Below are 22,257 nucleotides of genomic sequence, written 5' to 3'. Positions count from 1 at the left end.
GGGAGGATGAGCAGGATTGCAAATTCAAAGCTGGCCTGGGCTACCCTTGAAGTGGAAAACCATATCAAAAAAACAAAAATGGGGCAGGTGGGGTGACTGTTCAAACCACTAACAGGGGCTGGGGATATAGCCTAGTGGCAAAAGTGCCTGCCTCGGATACATGAGGCCCTAGGTTCGATTCCCCAGCACCACATATACAGAAAACGGCCAGAAGCGGCGCTGTGGCTCAAGTGGCAGAGTGCTAGCCTTGAGCGGGAAGAAGCCAGGGACAGTGCTTAGGCCCTGAGTCCAAGGCCCAGGACTGGCCAAAAAAAAAAAAAAAAAAACCAACAAACCACTAACAGAATTTCTCTCATTGAGTAGCTATTATTTCTGCATCAGGTCCTTTATATCATTATTCATTACTATTCCCACTGTACAGATGAGGACCTTAACTCAACGGGCTAAGTAAATTGTTCAAGTTAGATGCTTCTTAGTAGGTCATGTACACTCCCATTCTTCCACACAACCTACAGCAGAAACCTTTTTTCTCACACTGTGCCCAGAATGAGCGGTTCTTTCATTCCGTTTGGAATGACTCACTTTCCTTAAGGCATTCAACTCGGTCAGAGTGGACACAGTGAGTGTTGGTGTTTTCTCTGCAATGTCTAGGAGTCCAGCATTAAGTCTGGAGTCTTTTTCTTAAGAGACAGATATGTTGTCCAGGCCTTGAGTTCAAGCCCAACTGACCACAAAAAGAAAAAAAAAGGGGAGGGGGGCTGGGGGCTAGTAGGAAAAAAAACAACCCTATGGCAGTAGTATATTGATGTTAAATCCTAAAACTCATATTACTACTAGAGGTTCAGTTAGCAGAGATGGATTGCTATGCTTCATTTTTAGATGTATGTTAATAGCTTGACATGATTTATAAGGATATTTTGACCTCTGGCTCAGGTTTTACACTAAAGTAACATTAAAAACATAAAATTCACCTAGCCATTGGATTCTATCACCAGCTGCACACACACACACACACACACACACACACAATCTGAAAATCATTTGAGATCTCCTCTGGTAGATGAATCATCTGCTAACATTTCATAGAATGATGCTCGTGGAATACCTGAAAGCTCTTTGAATTCTAGTTTCAAGTTACTGTAACACAATAGAAGTTCCCCTACAGTGTCTGTGTAAAATTAATTTCACCGTACTATGCAGTCATCTAAAAACAACCACCTAATGAGCATCTATTTGCTTGGACAGTACCTATGGCAGCCACCACAGGGGAACCAGAAAGCATTTTTAAAATAGCTTGTATTTATTGCAAGAGGCTTGCAATCTAGTATAAGATATAAGCTGTATCTATGAAATGATTATTAGAAAATGTCAGTATGAAAATAAGGTAGTACCTGTTTTTATATGCTAAGTATTACAGCTTTTTTGAATTGTCTCCTGACGATACTCTTGAAACCAGTGTACTGTTACTGCTTTTGGACTTGGGACTTGATGAGTAAAATTTTTATAAATAAATATTATGAAATAGCTAAGTGAGACAGGAAAACTGAGGGCTACCTGCTTGAAACCATAATGAAGCCAGACCTGGTGGCTGGACCTGTAGTCCCAGAAGTAAGGAGGCTACTGAGATAGCAGGATTCCAAGTTCAGGGCCAGCTTAACCTGAGCAATGTATTAAGTTATTATCTTAAAGACGGACTCCTAGACATTGTGGAGACAATACCAACAGTCTCCACTCTCATCAAGTCACCTGCCTTAAAGAAAATGAATCGTTAAAATAGAAGGAAAGAACAGCTCAATCTGAGCACAATGTGTGAAATGGGGCTCCTCCTCTTCCTATTTTCAAGGAACAGTGATGAGGAATTGCTTTTATTTCTCTAAAAATTTGTTCATAATCCAGGATTTAGGGGACTGAGGTAGGAGGACTGAGAGTTTGAGAGCTGGCTTGACTACACAGTGAGACCCTGCTTCAATGAAAAATTAGTGTGGGCAGAAAATTGTACAGGAAATTTATCTGAGCCTGGAAATTTCTATTTGGGGATTTCATAATTATAAATTTATTAAGCAGTTCTATACAACTATTAACATATTTCTTTCAGAGAAACTCACTTGAATTTTTTTTTGGGGGGGGGGAGGAATTGATCCACCATAGGTAGCCTAAAACTGCTTATTTATATGTGGAACTGTTCATAGTATTCTCACTTTCTTCTTTGGATGCTAATGATATGCCATTCTAATAATGGTCACTCTAGCTATTTTCTATTTTCCTTGCAGTCCTTGGCTGTCAAATTTATTAATCTTTTCAGAGAACTAGTTCTTGATACATTGGTGCTCACTACTGTTATTCTGTTTCTGTTTTACTGGCTGCTTTTCTTTTTCTTGCAACCAGTTTTGTTTTTCTTTTTCCCTATATGTTAAGTGGAAGCATCGAAAACTGATTTGAAGCTGTTTCTCTTCTCTATTAAATGTATTAGGGTTATAAATTTGCCTTCAGTATTACTTTAGCTGGTCCTCTCAAATTGGGATATGTTTTCATTTTTATTCAGTTCCATGTATTTTTTTTTTCTTTTTGCCTATACCAGGGTTTGAGCTCAGGGTCCTGAGTTTGCTTGGCTGGCTTGCTTGATCCACTTTTCCAGCCCCAGCTGGAAATTCCAGCCCCCATAAATTTTAAAGTTTTGGGGCTGGGAATGTGGCTTGGTGGTAGAGTGCTTGCCTAGCATGCACAAAGCCCTGGGTTCGATTCCTCAGCACCACATAAACAGAAAAAGCTGGAAGTAGTGCTGTGGCGCAAGAGGTAAAGTGGTAGCCTTGAGCAAAAAGAAGCCAAGGACAGTGCTCGGGCCCTGAGTCCAAGCCCCAGGACTGGCAAAAAAAAAAAAAAAAATTTTTTTTTCCTTTGCCACATCCTCTTTGACCCATAGATTATTTTAAAGCATGTTCACTCTAAGTGACTGGCTATCTTTCTATTGTTTTTTTGTTTTGTTTTGTTATTTGATTTTGTGTGTGTATGCTTGTGCCAGTCTTGAGGCTTGAACTCGGGGCCTGCACTTTGTTGCTCAAAGGTAGTGTTCTACCACTTGAGCCACAGCTCTACTTCTGGCTTTTTTTTTTTTTTTTTGGTGCTTAATTGGAGATAAAAGTCTCAATGACTTTCCTACCTAGCTGGCTTCAAAGCAATCCTCAGCTCTGAGCCTCCTTTTCCTTAGCAGCTAGGATTACAGGTGTGAGCTACCAGCACCCAGCCTGATGTTCATTTTTAATTTTAATTTCATTGTAGTTTGAACACATTCACATGATTTTACATTTTTAAATTTATGACTCGGGGGTGATCTACCTTTGTGTATGTTCTACGAGCACCTGAATTTGTAGTTTACTGTTAATCTGTAGCGTTCTATAAATGTTTAGTAAATCTTGCTGGGTGAAGGTATCATTTAGTTCTATATCCTTGATGATTTTCTAATCATCCCAATTGTTGAGGAGACCCTGAAACCTCTTAACTATAGTTGATTTTTGTGGCTTCAGTTTTCAGAAGACTGTTGTGTTCTGGTATAGATTTGGGGGGGGGGGCGGTATCTATTTGGGGTCCATTCAACTTCCTAATAGCTCTCTTTTTCTCCCCCTTTCACAAGGATAACCTAAATATTAGGTCTTCTGTAATGCCCTCTTGTTTCCTCTGCTACTCCAAGGGGATATCTACTTTTCTGCTTTCTAGCTCCTTATTTCTTTCTTGTAACCATTTGATTCTCTCTGTTTATTCCATGAAGCGATGGTATTTTCAATTTTTGAGTTGCAATGTTGTCACATTTCTTATGCCTTTCATTCTATGCTAGATTTTGCATTTCTTTGCTGAGACTCTATTTCTTCTCTGTCTAATATATTTGTAATTGTTCACTGAACTACATAATATGTACTTTAAAACCTTTGCTTGGCAATTCTAACTTTTCTATCACTGTATTCACAACTAAGTTACTGACTTTTAAAATTCACCTTGATTGAGATTCTGGGTTTTAGATGTGTAAACAAGGTGACATTCAACTGAAAATTGGTATTTTGGTTATTATGAGCCTCTGGCTCTTTTAACTTTTTTTGTTTAACCTCTGCCTCCAACACCATTCATTCCAGCAAAATAGGGGTAGAGATGTACATTCAGGCCCCCCTTTGACTGAAACCTAAGCAGAAGTGTGGCTGGGAATTTTTATTACTGCCAGGCAGATGGGGGCTTTTAACTTCCAGTCAGGACTCCACTCAAGTCTCCTGGTTAGGAGAAGGGATGCCACTGCTGCTCTCTGTAGCTCCACTGACACCATGAAATATGCTTTTGTTACCTCTGAATGGTACTCAAAGTTCTAACACTCTACCACCCCACTTCAAATACCACCCTGACGGTTCTCTTAATTGTAAACGTGATTATACTGAAAAATGCCTCACAAGATTATTAAGGCCCATCTCCTAGTATGGCTTCGAGGGCATTTGCAGAGATCTTAAGATCATGAGGGTTCTGTCCTAACTAGTGGATTCATTCCTTGAAGGATCCATAAAATGATGGCAGTCTTGGGAGGCAGTAGAAGGTAGGAGGTGTGGCTTACAGGGTAGGACATTAAGGGTCATGTCCTTGGGGGCTAGATCCCACCCTGGCTCCTCCCTTTCTCTGCTTTCCCTCTACTGTATGAAAACTAAGGCTCCTGACTTGTGCTTCCCTGTCACCAGCGTGGAGAGCAGTCAGAGCTCTAGGCTCTAGGCTCACCACTGAGCCTTCCCTGGAATGGGTCAAGGAGAGGCCATATTTTTTCAGGGGTAGCTGCAAAGTGGCTATTACTCTTTTTGTCTTTGTCGTCTCTCTTTCCTGATACTTTGGAGGTTTTATGTCTATGTCCATTGGGGCTTGGGGGCTGCCAGATCCTAAGGCACCAAATCTGAAATACGTGTGACACACACAATTTAAAAATTCACAAAAATACCTCAGCAACTCACTGACCTCTTTAGGGCTGAAGAGTACTGAACTCATCTACCTCTCCACCTTTCAGTCTTCCCATGCCTGTCTTACTTGTTTAATGTATAATATTCAAGGTTTTCACCTTCACTTAATGAGAGGAAAAGGGACACAAACATCTAGGCTATATTTCTGAAAGTAGAAGTCCTCATTGGTTTTTCAGTTGCCTGTCTCATTCTTATTACCAGCTTTTGCCATCCTCTCTTCTGTAGCCACAGAAATCATTATCTGGAGAAAACTCTTCATTCTTACCTACTATAGGAACCTTCTCTAATTATTTTGATCTTAATGCTACTTCTTTATTTTTCTGACTTTTCTTTAGGCACCCTGTTTTCTGCTCTGTGTTTAATTAGAATCAGTCTTCTAGGCGAAACTAGGAGCAATCAATCTATAATTTAGGCTTTACATAAAAGACCAAAGCATGTCTCTGCTTAGAGATAAACAGCTTAGTATTCAAAAAGTGTAAGTTAAAATTGATTGGTTAAAAAGAAAAGGATGATTCAGAAAATATGAACAAAATCTTATGTGTTTAAGGAATGCAACTTGTCATTTCTGTTCTGATGACACCAGCTTGTAAGATTTCCTGATTACGGGGCTGGGGATATGGCCTAGTGGCAAGAGTGCTTGCCTCGTATACATGAGGCCCTAGGTTCGATTCCCCAGCACCACATATACAGAAAATGGCCAGAAGTGGCGCTGTGGCTCAAGTGGCAGAGTGCTAGCCTTGAGCAAGAAGAAGCCAGGGACAGTGCTCAGGCCCTGAGTCCAAGCCCCAGGACTGGCAAAAAAAAAAAAAAAAAGATTTCCTGATTACATCTGTTCACTGGAAACCGTGGGTTATAACTTGGGTTTTCTTTTGCTTTGTTTCTTTTAGAGACAGTCCCAAACTTGAAATCCTCTGGCTTCAGCTTCCCAAATTACTGAGATTTCAAGGTGTGCACCACTATTCCTGGCCTCCAACTCAGGCTTTTCTATGTAGTTTCCACACAATGAAATGTGGCTCATAGTTTCCCAATTCTGATCCTCTTTGGAACTAATAAATTGGCATTCTGACTTACAGATAATCTCTTGTGTATTAAATAATATGAGCTGCTCCTCTAGAGATAAGTAACCTCCAAACATGTTGATAAATATTATTTCTTATTTGCAAAGTAGAGCATTAAACTCTGAATGACCGCACCAAAATACAACCATCTTTGTCAAATCACATTGTCTAGCAAGCTTTGGGGGTGGTGGGGCAATAATTGTGCTCTTCACCTCTTCAAAATGCAGCTGTAGAAATAAGAAATACTACCACCCAGTATTAGTCCCAGACCAATGCTAGCTTAGCATGCCTTCGATCCAGCAGTGTAACATTTTAACATTTTTTAACATTAATGAAAAATTCACATTGAAAGCACCTACATACACATGAAAATAACCCCCTGCCAAATACTTTAATTTTTTTTTTTTTTCCAGTCCTGGACTCAGGGCCTGAGCACTGTCCCTGGCTTCTCTTCGCTCAAGGCTCTAGCACTCTGCCACTTGAGCCACAGCACCACTTCTGGCCGTTTTCTATGTACATGGTGCTGGGGAATCAAATCCAGGGCTTCATGTGTACAAGTCAAGCATTCTTGCCACTAGGCCACATTCCCAGCCCTAAAATATTTTTAAGATACCAAAAAATTAAATGTTTTTTACTCATAAGATGAAACTTACTTTTGAGGGGAATGTGTGCTAATAGCTGTTGAAAATGCCACATTTCTAGTTTTTCTCTGGCTGCACATATGAAAAGCATGTTGCATTTATTAAAATTTAAATAAATAAAATGTAAAATTCTTCATAGAAACAATGCACCAATAATGAAACAAATGAAACATCTATCCTACTTAAAAATTATATCAGAAACTTTCCAACTTGTGGTACAATTACAATGGAAATTTACTTAAGTGTTGTCTATGTTACCTGTGTTAATAACAGAAGGTATATATTTGAAAAAAAACAAAAAATAATGACCCTGTTTTCTGGACACCTTCTTCACATAATGAACTGAGAAAAACGTGATTCATAAGCTGCCATTTTGGATAAAGTAACTTTTCCTACACTCTCAACATATCACTTTCAACGTACACTGAGAAGGCTCAGCTGAGTGGTATTTTACTTCCAGCTGCATAGCTTCAGCAAGGCCTTTATTGCAATATAGTTCCTTGACAACTTCCTGCAGAAAATAAAAGTACCTATACTTTTTTCTTTTTGGCCAGTCCTGGGGCTTGGACTCAGGGCCTGAGCACTGTCCCTGGCTTCTTCCCGCTCAAGGCTAGCACTCTGCCACTTGAGCCACAATACCATTTCTGGCTTTTTCTGTTTATGTGGTGCTGAGGAATCAAACCCAGGGCTTCATGCACGCTAAGCAAGCACCCCAGCCCCAATAAAAGTACCTATACAAGACTGTAGGCACTCACACATAAACAGTCAGACTAAAGGAGAACACCTTTAGGGAGGAACACAAAGATGTAACTTTTCTATGCATTTAAAATACTATTTATTGAAACAAACTCCAGGAAATGAAAACGGGTTTTTGTTGTTTTTGTTGTTGTTCTTATTGGTGGTGATGGTGGTGGTAGTGGTATTTTATTTTTGCATTGTTATTTTTTCTTCTGAGGGGGCAAAGGGGAAGAGCACAGAAAGGGAGGGAGGAAGGGTGAACGAATGCAGTCATGCTATTTAGTGTACACTAGGTGGTAAGTGACCTGGTAACTCTGCGAGCAGGGATGGAGGGGGGAAATGGGGGGAAAGTAAAGGAAGAGGTGACATTGTCCATAAAAAGAAATGCACTCATTACCTGACTTAGGAAATGGTAGTCCCTCTGTTCAACACTTTAATAATAACAAAATTACTTTTAAAACTGTTTTGTAAATAATTTGAATAATATTTTAATGAAGGACCAATTGAGTCTTTTACCTTTTTTGAAACATTTTAAAATGAGCATCTCCTTCCTCTTATTCTAAAACCCTAACATTAAAAACATTATATACTGGCTCTATGAATGTCAAACTCACAAGCTTATCACAAATTCAAGTATTTTACTATGAATTTTAAGTTAACTTTTACAAATAAATTGTAATGAAATGATAAAATCAGGTGTCTGACCTTAATTTACTAAATCGGCAAAAAAAAAAACAACAACCCACCAAAGATCATTAAGAAAGAAAATAAAATATAAGCAAGAGAAACAATTTCTTAAAAGAAAACCATGGTAGCTAGAAACTCATATAAATAATGTTAACACTCTCCAGGTTTAAGGGAAATATAAGAAAACTGGGGCTGGGGCTCAAGTCATAAGCCATCTGCCTAGCAAATGCAAGGCATTGAGTTTAAACCACAGTACTGAAAACAAAACAAAACCAACCTCATAAAAACTGCATATTGCTTTCAGTTGACCTCAACCACAGGGCACTATGCTACACAAGCATGTGCAAAACTGCATCTACCTGCTGGGAGGGCTGCTTAGGACCATGGCAAGCTGACATGTTACTGCTGGGCAACCCAACTGCATTTGCTTGGCTCCAAGTAAAGTAAGTTAGAATTAAAACTTAAAGTTCAGACCCTTGTTTATGCTAGTTTCTAAAAGACTAGAATTCACTATTCTGAAACATTGTAAGGTAAATTCTTAAAAAAAAAGTTAAGAGTTGTTTTAAAAAGTTTACTTTACTTTTAAAAGCATCTGTTGCTCCAGGTGCATGGTTTTTATCTGGATGAAACTTCAAAGCAAGCTTTCTATAAGCTCTTTTCAAATCTTCATCACCAGCATCTTTTGTAACTCCAAGTACTTCATAGTAGTTTTTACATTTGTTTATGCTGTGAAGAAGCAAGTGTGTTATAATGTAAATTCCAAGGAAGAATGTCAAGTAATATCTCTAATTTTTAACATATTATAATAGTACAAAGAACTATTTTTATATTATATCTCAAAGTCTAATGATAGCTTATTCCTCTAAGGCTTAATTGCTTTATTCTCTCTTTTGGCTATAGACCATTGCTTCTACTTCTTCCTAGTCTAAGAGGAATAAGCTATGAAAATGTCCTTAGTTCAATTTCCACAACCACAGAGAAATAAGGCTCATAATAATTGTAGATTAAGGTCGTTCATTCACTATGGCTAAAATAAGAATATAAGAACAATTGTATAAAGACAGGCACTGGTGGCTCATGCCTATAATCCTAGCTACTCAGGAGGCTGAGATCTGAGGATCATGGCTGAAAGCCAATCCAGGCAGGAAAGTCCATGAGACTCTTTTCTCCACTTACCACCAAAAAGCCAGAAGTGGAGCTATGGCTCAAGTTGTAGAATGAGAGCCTTGAGCTAAGGGACAGCATGCAGGCCTCTAGTTCAAGCACAAAAGAAAAAAAAAAGTATAGTATGGAAGTGAATAAAGTAAATTCTAAGCTCCTCAAAACTAATATGGCTAAAAACATATCCATTACTTTATAATAATTTTGTTAATTGTGTAATGTTGACTTAACCAAGTATAAAAGCAACAGTTTAGTGTCTAGAAATCAACTATATAGTACTTTATGATTTGACCATTAAGCATCTGAGTCACTGTCTGAAAAAGGCCATGAATCCTTTGTGAATGAAATATAACATGGAACTCAAAAATACTTCTTATACACAATTTCCATTCTGATGAACACACTCCTAAAGATGACTTACACGGTTTATACCTTAAATGTGAAACTGATTTAAGCTTGTAATATTTACGGGAAAAGAAATACTCTGAATGGAATATGGAGCAATATGTACATTCTCTCACAACCTGATTAATTGAGCATCATATAAACCATGGCATATAGATCGAGGAGCAGCTCAGTGGTGAGCGTATGCACCAGGTGGACTTCATCTGGGGCGGGAGGGGGAGGTAATAATAGAGACAAGTTGGATTAAAAACAAAAAGCCTTAAACCTATTAACCACCATGGTGCTTAGCACATACAGGTTCTCAGTAAATATCTTGGAGGTGAATAAGCCTTACCACTCCCTTTATGGTGAAAGCATTCATTATGTGCTTTATAGACTGGGTGGAAAAAAATGAGGCTTTGTACAAAATTATAGATGTATATAGCCATTTTCTTATAATCACATCACCAAAACATTGTCATATCCTCTATTATTAATAGTACTTAATATTGGATTTTTTCCTACTTTAGATATTTAAAATTAACACAAGCCAATTTTTCTTAGAAAACTGAAACATTTCCTTTATTTATTCAATAGTTCTTACTGACTACCAAGAATGTCCCAGTGTGCTAGACCTGTGAGCTGTATCAGCAAACAAACAGAACTTCCATCTTTAGAGACTCACTCTGCTAGGTATATTAATAAAGTGTGTGACATATTGGAAGAATGGGGGGGGGCATGGGAAATTGCTTACAGAACATCTAAATCATGTGCATTCAGAACAGGCGCAGAACTCCATGTCCATATTCAATATCCATAAAGCTCTGAAAAATTAAAGTGCTTCTAACACCTGGCTTAAATTCTTTTAGAGCCAAAGACCTGCTTGAAAGGGTAAAAAGTACTACAAAATCTTTATCTCATTTGTGTGAATGTTTTTATGTTTTGCTGCCAAAATGCTATAGATTGCTGCTAGATATTTTTTTTTTTTTGCCAGTCCTGGGGCTTGGACTCAGGGCCTGAGCACTGTCCCTGGCTTCTTTTTGCTCAAGGCTAGCACTCTGCCACTTGAGTCACAGTGTCACTTCTGGCCATTTTCTGTATATGTGGTGCTGGGGAATCGAACCCAGGGCTTCATGTATATATATGAAGCAGGCACTCTTGCCACTAGGCCATATCCCCAGCCCCAACTGCTAGATATTATATAATGTCTAATTTTATTCTAAATGAAGAGAAAGAATTCTAAATTTTAAACTGCATCTAAATTTTAAACTACAAGTATTTCACATAAAAGACTCTAAAGAATTATATTGATTTATTTTTACAAAAAATACCTCATTTATTCTTTATTAATAGGTATTATTTTACCTAATTAACCAATGAGAAAACAAAGGCTTAGAATGGTTGTATAAATTGCCTCTACCATAAAATCAAGTAATAAATGGGAATCAGGACTTATTTTTTCAGTAAAACATACTGACCACCTACTTTGTGCTGGGCACTGTTTCAGATGCTATCATGGTGAATGAAGTAGAAAAAATAAAAACCTTAATCACATTAAATTTAAGCTGAGGGGGGACAAACTATATATATGTGTGTATATATATATATGTATATATATATATATATATGTTAGATACAAAGATATCACATGGTGAATATTTGGAGAAAAAAAATCAAGTGGCAAAGCAGAATGGCAGATGGAAGAGTAGACCTAATACTTGAAATAGAGTAATCAGAGAAGCCTCATACAAATTCAAATCTGTTTGTTTTGAAAATCTTGCTGTCTTGGAACCAGAACATAGAAGAAAAGGCATTCGTCATACTTCAGTGGCTCTCTCCTTCCCTTCTTACAATCACACTTTACACAGATGCTGTCCCTAAACTCTTACAAATCTTGACGCCAGAAGCTCCTTTTCTGCCTCCTGTCTTGCTTAGCTAGTTTCTACATCCTTTTCAGAACTCAGCTCTTCTTTTCCCCAAGTATCCAAATTCTTGGGCTTGGTACCCTCTTTATGTGCATTTGATAGCAGAGTTCAGAAGGCTTTGCCATGTTTTTGTTTTGTTTTTTTGTCTGCCTACTCTTTGGATTAAAGTCTCTCTGATGTAGATGTTACATCCTCTTCACCATCTGTGTTGGGAAGGTAAACAGATAGAGGGATGGACAGGTGGGCAGCAGGAATGGATGGATACCTGCAGGGGATCTAAAAGGACATGTTCAGATCTAAGGTAATAAATGTCAGTGAAAAAATGGACTTGGCACCACAACTCACTTGGAATAGAGGAGAAACAAAATAAAGCAGGAAACAAAGAGACAAGGAACAATGCTACAAACACTGAAGACAATACTGGAATGGAGAAAATAAAAAGTTGTGATAAACACTCCTTAAGCCATTGTTTGATCTGAATGGATACAATATTTAATTATATTCCATACTATAATTGTTTTATTGATATCTCCTTAACACAAAAGGTAAAGCAATGGAAAAAAGGGAAGGGTTGCTAAATAGCATAGGAAGGACAATGTAGAGTTCTCAATGCTCTAGTTTGGGTGATAAAACTAAGAACTGCTACAGAGAGAATAAAGAGGTAGACAAAAAACAAACAAACAAATACCGCACTAATTCCTAGCTGCATCCAGTTCTACCATATTATTCCTGCTCTGAACTTTTCATGACATATTAGAGGGAAAATTCTTGAGAAGTCAGCAGAGAATATAAAATCATAACCACCAGTGGTTAGGCTAAGATGATACATTTCAAGCAAGGCTCCAAAGAGTCTCATTTGCTTACTTTGTCACACCTGAAAGAGAAATTACTGTCTATACATCTACTCGGTACTGTCATTCATCATGCTCCTTTTCTCCAATGATATGCATTTGTCACTTTTCAAAGTCCATTTTTTTTTCTGTAAGAGTCAACCTTCAGCCTTTCCAAGTAATTTTTGAAAGAAAGCTATATTAAAGGGACAGTTCACTTACATGTGCTGTCCTTGTCTTTTGCATTTGATACCCTGCTGTGCCTTGGAGCCCTGCCAGCAAGACATCAACAGATAGATCCCCTCATCCCCAAAATGAGGAGGAGCAGAGGCAGTGGCAGGTGTAACCCATGACCAATCACTGAAGAAAACTTTTGTACAAGACCAGAAAGATCTGCCTGGAGCGCAGTAGTGGATAAAGTGGGTCAGGATCACACTTCTTGTCTTCTTTTACATGCTTGAAGGAATAGTATTCAGGAGAGAAGAGATTTTCGATTCGCTTTTTATCCATGTGCTACAGCTGATTATTTAAACAGACTTCAGACTTAATTGGTGCTTAAGGAAATACTTCAAAATTCATGAGACAACGGATTATTTCTCTTATGACTTTAGCACAATGATTTATCTTCTTTGTATTTAAAGAAACAGAACTTACATCAAATCTTAATTCAAATCTCCATAATTCAGATGAGGTAAAAATTATACAGTAAATTCCTTCCTGATAAATATAATAGCTTAACTGGTGACTTTATGGGCTCTTATTTTTCAAATAGGAGATGGTATTTCACAGTAATATATTAAAAACATCTTCAAAAAAGTATGTTACTATATTTCAACTCAGTTTCACAGAATGTTAGTTTACGAAGCTACACAATTGTTCTTTAAAAGTCTTACTGTAAGCAAGCTCTTACTTATGCAATGGATGTGGTATTATTGCATGGCTTCTCCCCATTGAGCCAAATTGTCACTGGGCAACTTGTTTGCATAATCATGCTAACCAACAAGATAACATGCTTTCTTGAGAAAAGTCCCTTGTGTATAGGTAAAACAAAAACCAAAAACATACTGCATGTACATTTTGGCCGTTGATCTGCTACCTCACTAAAGCAACCATCATGAAGACCAAATTATGAATAAGTAGCCCATGATTCAACCAGGCAACTCTTACACATAAGCCAGTGTCTTAAAGATTCTGAGTTATGTTCCAATCATAATTGGTCCCAGAAGGAATATATAGATACAAATACATATAACTTCAAAATGTAATAAAACCATTCACTTAGAGAATCTTTAATACAGATATACTATTAAAGTAATTTGAGGGGCTAGGAATATGGCCTAGTGGTAGAGTGCTTGCCTCATAAACATGAAACTCTAGGTTTGATTCCTCAGCACTTCATATATAGAAAAAGGCCAGAAGTAGGGATGTGGCTCAAGTTGGCATAGTGTTAGCTTTGAGCAAAAAGAAGCCAGCGACAGTGCTCAGGCCCTGAGTTTAAACCCCAGGACTGGCAAAACAAACAAAAGTAATTCGATCCATAATGGATTCAGGGTCTCAAACAGGGTCGGGCCCTCAGTGCTAAGTTGGAAGCCTTTTTTCCTTTTGCATACTTTACTACTCTCCTCAAGCTTTCATCTCTTCTAACTCCAAGAAAACAACTTTGTCTCCAGTCTCACAGAGAAGACAGAAGCTAGCAGACAGAAGCTCTCTCCATGTTTTATGTCTCCATCTGTTCAACTGTGGTAATAATACACAGGTGTATTTATACCTAACATTATTTTTCATCTTCCATTTTCAAAATGTCCCCCTGCCTACAGCCAAGTCTTCTGGACAATATATGCTAAAACAAAGAGATAATATTGTTCTCCCTTGTAAATTTCGACCATACTTTTGGACTCTCTCTGTATACATCCAGGAGTAGGATGGAGGAAATGAAGAAATAAAGGTGTCAATTAAAAACAAAACAAAATTATTCTCCAAAACTTTCAAATATCTGGTTGATTCTATAAGTATTAAAAAAAGTTATATAATCCATTAATTTCATTTAGTTTATTCACTGAGAATGCCTATAAGAAAATGCAGTTTGTTTCAGGTTGATTTTTCCCAGTTGTATTTTAGTACATTGCTTGCTTTAAGCTTTTTCTGAAAGAAATCCAGAGAAAAATCTCTTGCTTGTTCTCATATACTCAGCCACATGTGACACAGTACTATGATAGTAAAAATGGTTAGTGGTTTTGTTTATACTTTCAAAAGTGCTTCGCTAATAGGAGAAAAGGGAATTTTATATTCTTATTATCACATACAGTTAAAGTGTTAAAATTAAGCTTTAGCATTTAATCATAAAGAAAAAAGCAAAAATACAAATAAAATGGGTCAATTTTAAAACTGGCACCTCCACGTACACTTGAAGTACAGTTACAATATGTAAACAGTAACAATGGAGGAAAAGGGGGTGAGAAAATAAATAAAATTAAAAGAGAAAACAGGAAAGGGCAAAAAGAAAGACTTAGTCTGATTGGTTTTAACCAGCTCTCATTTAAGCTAGCTCTATCCGGTTTAGTTTACTCCCTATCAGGACTACCAGGTTAATCACTGCTCAGAGTCCACCATCTTCAGTTTCCCTGGGAGACCATCTGTACAACATCAAGACAACATCCTGAAGATGCAGGAAGAAACAAAACAGTCCGTTTTCTAATGTTTCCTATTCAAGAGGTTCATTTTATTCCCAGAAAACAGTTTTTATTTATGAGTATGGCCATAACTCCAAAACCCAGTTCATAATTTTTCAAGTCCATCCAATCCTCTGCTTTCAGAAGAAGTGTGTCATGATGTAAGACTAAAATAGCCCTAAGCAGAGAGAATAATAAGAGGAAAACATTCAAAAAGGAGGGCATTATGGAAGTTGCACATCTACAAAGACAATCTAGAAAAAGAAGAGAAATAGGATATCCTTTATTATTTTAAGTAGGAAATTTAAAACGCTGTTGCAATTATCCTTAGTTTTCCTTTCATGAATTTTCTCACTTTCATCCATGTTGAAGACAAAACAATTATTCATCCCCTTTCCAATACGATGGCGTAAACAATCTACTGTGCCAAAAGTTCAAATACTTTTTCTCTTGAAAATGTATTTCAAAGAACCTTTGTGACTTATAGTTGATTTAAAAAAAGGAACTTTCCACACAGTAAAATATTTTACAGGCTGATTTTTTTTTTACCAATATGAAGCCAAGAAACACCCAGAGTTAGTCCCTCTGTGTCTGTTCTATTAATTCTACCACTATCAGCCTGAGTGGAGACAGAGTCATCTTGGCACATACCTGAGTACTCCATCCACTTGGTCTTTGGTATAGCCCTTCCCGCTCTCACCACTGCCAGAAGTGCTGTCCTTGGTGCAGTTAGGCTTGCTCTGATCACCACTTCCTGGTGGTTTTCGGCAATGAGGGCTGCTTCCAGCAGTGCTTCCATTTTTCATAATTATCTCCAACAGGGCTGCAGAAAGATAAAAGTATTACTGTGCTTGTTTACATCCAGGAACATACCTGAGATGGTGAGAAGTTATACAGCTGTGTCCTTCAAAAAGATTTGCAGCAGATCTCTGGAATCGAAGCATTACCTTAGTTAACTAGCTGTTTATATACCGACTGCCACTAGCAGTAAAATGTGAAGAAAGTTAAAAGTTAATAACTTGAAACTACTACTTCTTTACCACCATACTTCAGTCATGCAGTGAAACTGACAAATTCTTAAGAAAAAGACAGCTTTTAAATGAGATAATTGGCAAGGTCTAGGGGCATACTCAACTGATACAACACTTGCCTACCAAGTATGAGTTCTTGAGTTCAAGCCCTAGTACTACCACCAAATAACAAAACAGAAAAAAAAACCAAAAAACCCTAAAACCACAGAAGAGTTACACTTCTTGTTTGTTTCTCAACAGGAACAAGAGGAACCAAAAACCACTGAAATACCATCTTTAAAATAATTAGGGAAAACAAACTTAATTCAACTTGAGTTCTGTATTACTTTTCCAAAAAGTACACAAGGTAAAACGATTTCAAACAAATGAAAACGTGAGAAAATTTCATCACCGAAAGGCTTTCACTAGAGTGGTAGGGATCTGGCTCAAGTGGAAGAGTGCCCACATAACAAGGCCAAGGCCCTGAGTTCAAATCCCAGTACCTAAAAAACAAAAACAGAACGCTTGCCTTAAAGAATACTGTAATATTTACATTTCAGACAGAAGGGAAAATGTTTCCAGATTTGCTGGCATGCAAACATGAATGAGCAGAAAAAAATAAAGTAAAATGTAGGAACAAACAATGGATGTATTAGACATAATTATGTCTAAGACGTACATTAAAATAATTTGGGGAAAAGAGCATCAGCATGGGGTAGAGGGAAATAGGAAATAAGAGTGGGCATTCATTCTGGTAAAAAAAAAATCAATGTTATAGGGACTGATCATTAATTAATGAACTTTCTTTCCTTTGTATAAGCTTGAAACTTTCCATATTAAAAACTAAACTAGCTAGGCATGGAGGGTTCCTACTAAACTACTTGGGAATCAGAGACCTAGATGGTTACTGTTCCAGGCCAGCCAAGGCAAAGAGCTAGCAAGACCTCATTTCAATCAATAAAAAGCTGATGTGGTGTTGTGCACTTGCCATCCCAGCCACTAGGGTTAACAGGTTAACATGAACTAAGGAGATTTTAAAAAGCACTAAAATTACAGAACTCTAAGAAGAAAATATGAGAGTAATAACCCTTAGTGACTGTGGTTTGGGCAAAATATTCTACAAATATTTGTACAAATGACAAAGGGAAAAAGGTTGTTTGTTTTTTTAAGTGAACTGCATCTAAACTACTTTTGCTTTTGGTCTAAGACTGGAACTCAAAACTTGGGACATGATACTTTCACTCATGGGCTGGTGCTCCAACAACTGAGCCACACTTCATACTTTTGGTTTTAAAACCTATCATCAACAGAGAGGACAATCCACAGGATGGGAGAAAAAAAATTGCAAATCATGTTTCTGATAAACGAAACCTATCTAAAACACATTTTTTTAGAAGTCCCTACACATCAATATTTAAGATGGACGAAAATGCAATTTAAAAACAAGGACAGTGAGCTGAGCTCAGAGGTGAGCTCCTACAGTACCAACTAATCACTCAGAAGGCTCAGGCAAAGAGGATCACCCAAATCCATGAATTCAAGGCCAGTCTGGGCAACACAGTAAAACACAGTCTTTAATTGTATAAGTAAACTTTTGTATATATGTGTGCTAGTACTGGGGCTTGAAGTCGTGGCACTCATGCCTGGATTTTTCTACTCAAGATTGGCACTCCACCACTGGAACCACCGGTCTACTTCCAGTGTTGTGCTGGTTAACTGGAGATAAAAGTCCTAGAGATAAGAGTCTCAGATTTGTCTGCCTAGGATGGCTTCAAACCTCTATCCTCACATCTCAGCCTCCAGAATAACTAGGATTTCTGGCATTAGCCACTAATGTTCAGCTCATAACTAATTAAACTTTTAAAAGGGAAAAGAATCAGGACATTTTTCCAAAAGAGATAAACAAAACTAGTAAGAACATGACTTGTTTGCTCAATATCATTAGCCATTATGGAAATGAAAATCAAAACCACAATGAGAGACCACTGCATAACTAGGAGTATGGCTATAATAAAATGATGAACAATACCACGTATTAACAAGGCTGAGGAGAAATTAGTATATTGATATGCTACCCGTGGAAAATAAAATGGTGAAAAAATGCATCGATGATTCTTTAAATGACAATAAAGATATCATTGCCACATTGAGTCAATAATTTCATTCCTAGGTAAATATCCATGAGAACTGGAAATACATCATTACAAAAACTGGAGCATATTTATAGCAACAATAGTCATAATGACAATAAAAATATTTAGCAACAAATGAGTCAAAAATAAACTTGACAGACAAGAGAATATTATTTGGAGATAAAAAGAAACCAAGTATTGGGCTGGGAATATGGCCTAGTGGTAAAGTGCTCACCTTGTATACATGAAGCCCTGGGTTCGATTCCTCAGCACTACATATATAGAAAAAAAGCCAGACGTGGCTCTGTGGCTCAAGTGGTAGAGTGCTAGCCTTGAGCCAAAAGAAGCCAGGGACAGTGCTCAGACCCTGAGTTCAAGCCCCAGGAATGGAAAAAACAACAAACAAACAAAAAACCACAAAAAGAAACCAAGTATTGACATCTGTGAAAATATGTTTAATGAAAGAAGTCACCAAAGTCCTCATAGTATATGGTTTCAATTATATGACAAACACATATAAGCTAGGATGTAGCTTACCTAGTATGTTAAAGAGCTTGGGTTTGATCCCCAGCACAAAGAAGAGAAGGGAAAGGGGGAGAGAGAGGGATAAGGGGGGAGAGGAGGAGGAAGGTAAAGAATAGATAAATCTACACAAGCAGAAAGCAGATTAGCTGTTTCTCAGGGCAACAGACAGATTAGCGAGTTTAACCAGGAAGAAATAAAGCATGAGGACTGAGCATGGGTTTTGTTCTCTGTTTTTTGTTTTTCTGGTACTAGGACTGGAGCTCTTGCTCAGCTTTCTTGCATCTGGCTGGTACTCAACCACGTGAGCCATGCCCCCAGCCAAAGGGTTTCTCTGAATTAAGAAAATGTTTTAAAACTGTCAGAATGGCTACACAATCTGTGGGTATACTAAAAAGCCATTTATTTACATACTTTATATAAATGAATTATATGGCATGCAAATTATACTCCCAATAAAACTACTGAATATTGGATATGTCAAATGTTATATCAAAAGTCACATCTCATATATGTGCTTTGGCAAATTTGCAAATATGTACTTATTATATATATAAACTTCTTTATACCATGTTATTTTCTTGGCGAATAAATTTAATGCGGTCCAAGATAGAAAAATTAGGTTTTTTTCAAACAATCTAGTTGTAGCCAGTAAGAAAAGTACTAAATGAGATAGCAAACTATTAGCCATTGACAAAAACAAATATAGTATGTATTATATAGACAACACTTAACTATAGTTTAGTCTGTACTTAACACAATCACAATGGATACCAGCATGGTAGTTTTTCACATTTAAACATTAACATTTTTGTGGGTGTACTGGAATCAAAGCTATGACAATAACTTAGATATTAACTTCGTTTTCTGTTTGGTTTGGTTTGGGTCTTACTATCTAGTACAACAACTTGGCCTCAAAATCTTCCTGCTCTATCCCAGAGTGCTGGGGTTATAGAAGTCTTATCACTGAGCCCAGCCAGGAGCTTAAAATTTAAATATCTATAATTTCTCTCATAAACTCAAAGCAATTAAGTAGCAAAATCAACACTTCATACCCTAATGCCCCCACCCAAAAGAAACCCACAAAAAACTTCCTATCCAACATTCCCATATAAGGCAGGGATAAAACAACAAAAACGCCTACTAATATCTTCATGAGAAGCAGCAGGCTCCGAGTGGGGTATTTTCCAGCTCTGAGAACCACCAACACCAAATAATAACAGTAATTGAAAAATAATAAACTCTCTTTATACCATGGCAGGCAAAATGGAGAAAAGTGTGTAAAAGGAATAGCATTTGCTTACTGCACTAGTACATGAGTACAAGGATCTACAATTAAGCCTTAAGAGCACAAAAACACTTTAGTTACTACAAACTCTCAAAACCAAAGTTCTTTTAAAGTGAAACTGCTGGGAACAAGATCCCTATGGAAGAAGACAGGGACAAGAGGGGGGAAAAAGATAAACTTGAAATGAAAGTGAGAAGTTCTTCTGTAGCTATGCAACATATTTTTAAATACAAAAAGTGCATTGAGAAAGACTAATAGCACATAAAAATGAGTAAAGGAAAATGACAGAAGTAAAATTGGATATAAATTCTTAGAAGGAAAAAAGAAAACCAATATCTAAAAAAATCTTTAAAGACAACCACAGCAGTGATTTACAGACTTGTCAACAAAACAGATGAACACTATAAACAACTACTTGAAAACAAGGCCATAAAACAAGGTATAGCGAGGTATCAGTAGCTTGTGCCTATAATCCTTGCAACTCAAGGGACTGAGGTCTGAAAGATGGTTAGAAAAGTCTACTGGACTCCATTTCCACATAACCAGAAAAAAGACAGACTGGAGATATAGCTCACATGGTAGAGCACCAGCCAAGAAAAAACAATGTCACCCAAGTGTTGGGCCCTTAGGTTCAAACCCCAACACCAAAAAGAAAGAAGAAAAAAAACAAACTCAAACAAAAAAAACCTTTGGACATGTGAAAGGACAACCATTTCAGAAATTATCCATAATCAGGTGGTACAATTCAGGAAAAGAATATGAAAAAAAAGACCAAACTAAGGCATATGTGATTGTACACATCTGGAACACTAGTACTAGAAGACAGAAGACAGTTGGATTATAAATTCAAGGCCCAAGTAGAATACATAATGAGACCATATAGCAAACAAAACAAAACAATTAGCAAAAAAGAATATATTAAAAAGGATGTTTTAAATGTGAAAAAAGTACTAAATATTGAAGACAGTTTAAAAAAATCCAATATTAATAGAATAAGTATCCTAAAGAAAAATGTAAGGCAATACAACAAATGAAACAATTGGGGGAAAAAACATTACTAACATATGAACAAGAACATCTGAAGCTACATAAACAAAGTGAAAAACCACATATCAAAGAATACTAATAACAAGTAATGCACATTACAAAGAAAATTAATACATACTCAAATAAAGTTAACTGGGCGAGGCAAAAAAGGTCAAATGACATCAAGAAATAAAAAAGTGGTTTGTCATCAGGCTTTGCTCATCAGTAGTATTTGCACAAAACAATGGAGTGACATGTTTAGATACTCAAGGAAAGAAAATGCCAGCCAAGGACTTTGTATCCACCAATCTAACTTCAGGGAGTAAGGCTACAAGATGAATTGTTTTCAACATTCTAGAATTTAGGAAACAGTTCCCACAAGCCCTCCTTGGAAATCTACTAAACTTCAAGAATCCAAAATTACATAGACATTATTGCTTATATCAAAATGGTAAAGTGGACCAAATGGGCAGTTACAGAAACAAGACTAAAAGACTTCGGAGGGCATAGAGTATGTTAATGATGTTACATTCTGATCCTATAGACACAGTTCAAGTAATTTTTAAATGGGGGGATAAAAATTACTTGATGACTTCTTAGTTTTATTTTCGCAGCCAAGCCTGGCAGCATCTGTGAGACTTGGGCCAAGGATAGTTATTGCCAAAAACAAAGCCAAGGCAGAAAGCAGTGGTCAAGAAGGCACCTTGCTACACACAGTGGAAAGGTATAAACAAGTGGGAACCATGATTCTCATTGTCAGAGAATAGGAGTAGGCACACAGGAAAGGAAAGTACTAGAATGAACTCTGGTACTGGACTGAAAAAGGAGTGTGTGTGTGTGTGTGTTACAGATAACTGAATATAGGAACATTACTATAGCAATTGAATGCACAGGAAGGCCAACACTGAAACAAATATAACACACATACAGACATGCATATGTATACATACACATACTTTCATGCTTATGCATAGTTACCTGTTCTACACACTTACAGGGCCAGAAGAAATGACTCCTTCCTTCCTTTTTTTTTGGCCAGTAGGCCTTGAACTCATGGCCTGTGCACTGTCCCTGGCTTCCTTTTGCTCAAGGCTAGCACTCTGCCACTTGTGCCACAGCGCCACTTCTGGCCGTTTTCTATATATATGGTGCTGGGGAATCAAACCCAGGGTTTCATAGATACGAGGCAAGCACTCTTGCCACTAGGCCA

General features: G+C 37.3%; 1 protein-coding gene across 2 annotated transcripts in view; it reads right to left on the bottom strand.

Moving 5' to 3' along the window:
- Positions 1-22,257, bottom strand: part of Dnajb14 (DnaJ heat shock protein family (Hsp40) member B14) — a 39,722-nt gene that overhangs the window by 9,502 nt on the left and 7,963 nt on the right. Inside the window, exons 2-3 of one of the 2 annotated variants that reach the window (XM_048333456.1) lie at positions 15,721-15,892; positions 8,681-8,826 (exon numbers count right to left, since the gene is read on the bottom strand). In XM_048333456.1, the coding sequence (XP_048189413.1) occupies positions 8,681-8,826; positions 15,721-15,892 (318 nt within the window). The remainder of the gene's footprint in view (positions 1-8,680; positions 8,827-15,720; positions 15,893-22,257) is intronic. The other variant, XM_048333457.1, reaches the window with a different exon arrangement.

Source organism: Perognathus longimembris, chromosome 24, assembly GCF_023159225.1.
Source record: "Perognathus longimembris pacificus isolate PPM17 chromosome 24, ASM2315922v1, whole genome shotgun sequence".
Classification (NCBI taxonomy): Eukaryota; Metazoa; Chordata; class Mammalia; order Rodentia; family Heteromyidae; genus Perognathus; species Perognathus longimembris.
The sequence above is the reverse complement of the archived record's forward strand: the minus strand, read 5'-3'. Positions and strand labels throughout refer to the sequence as shown.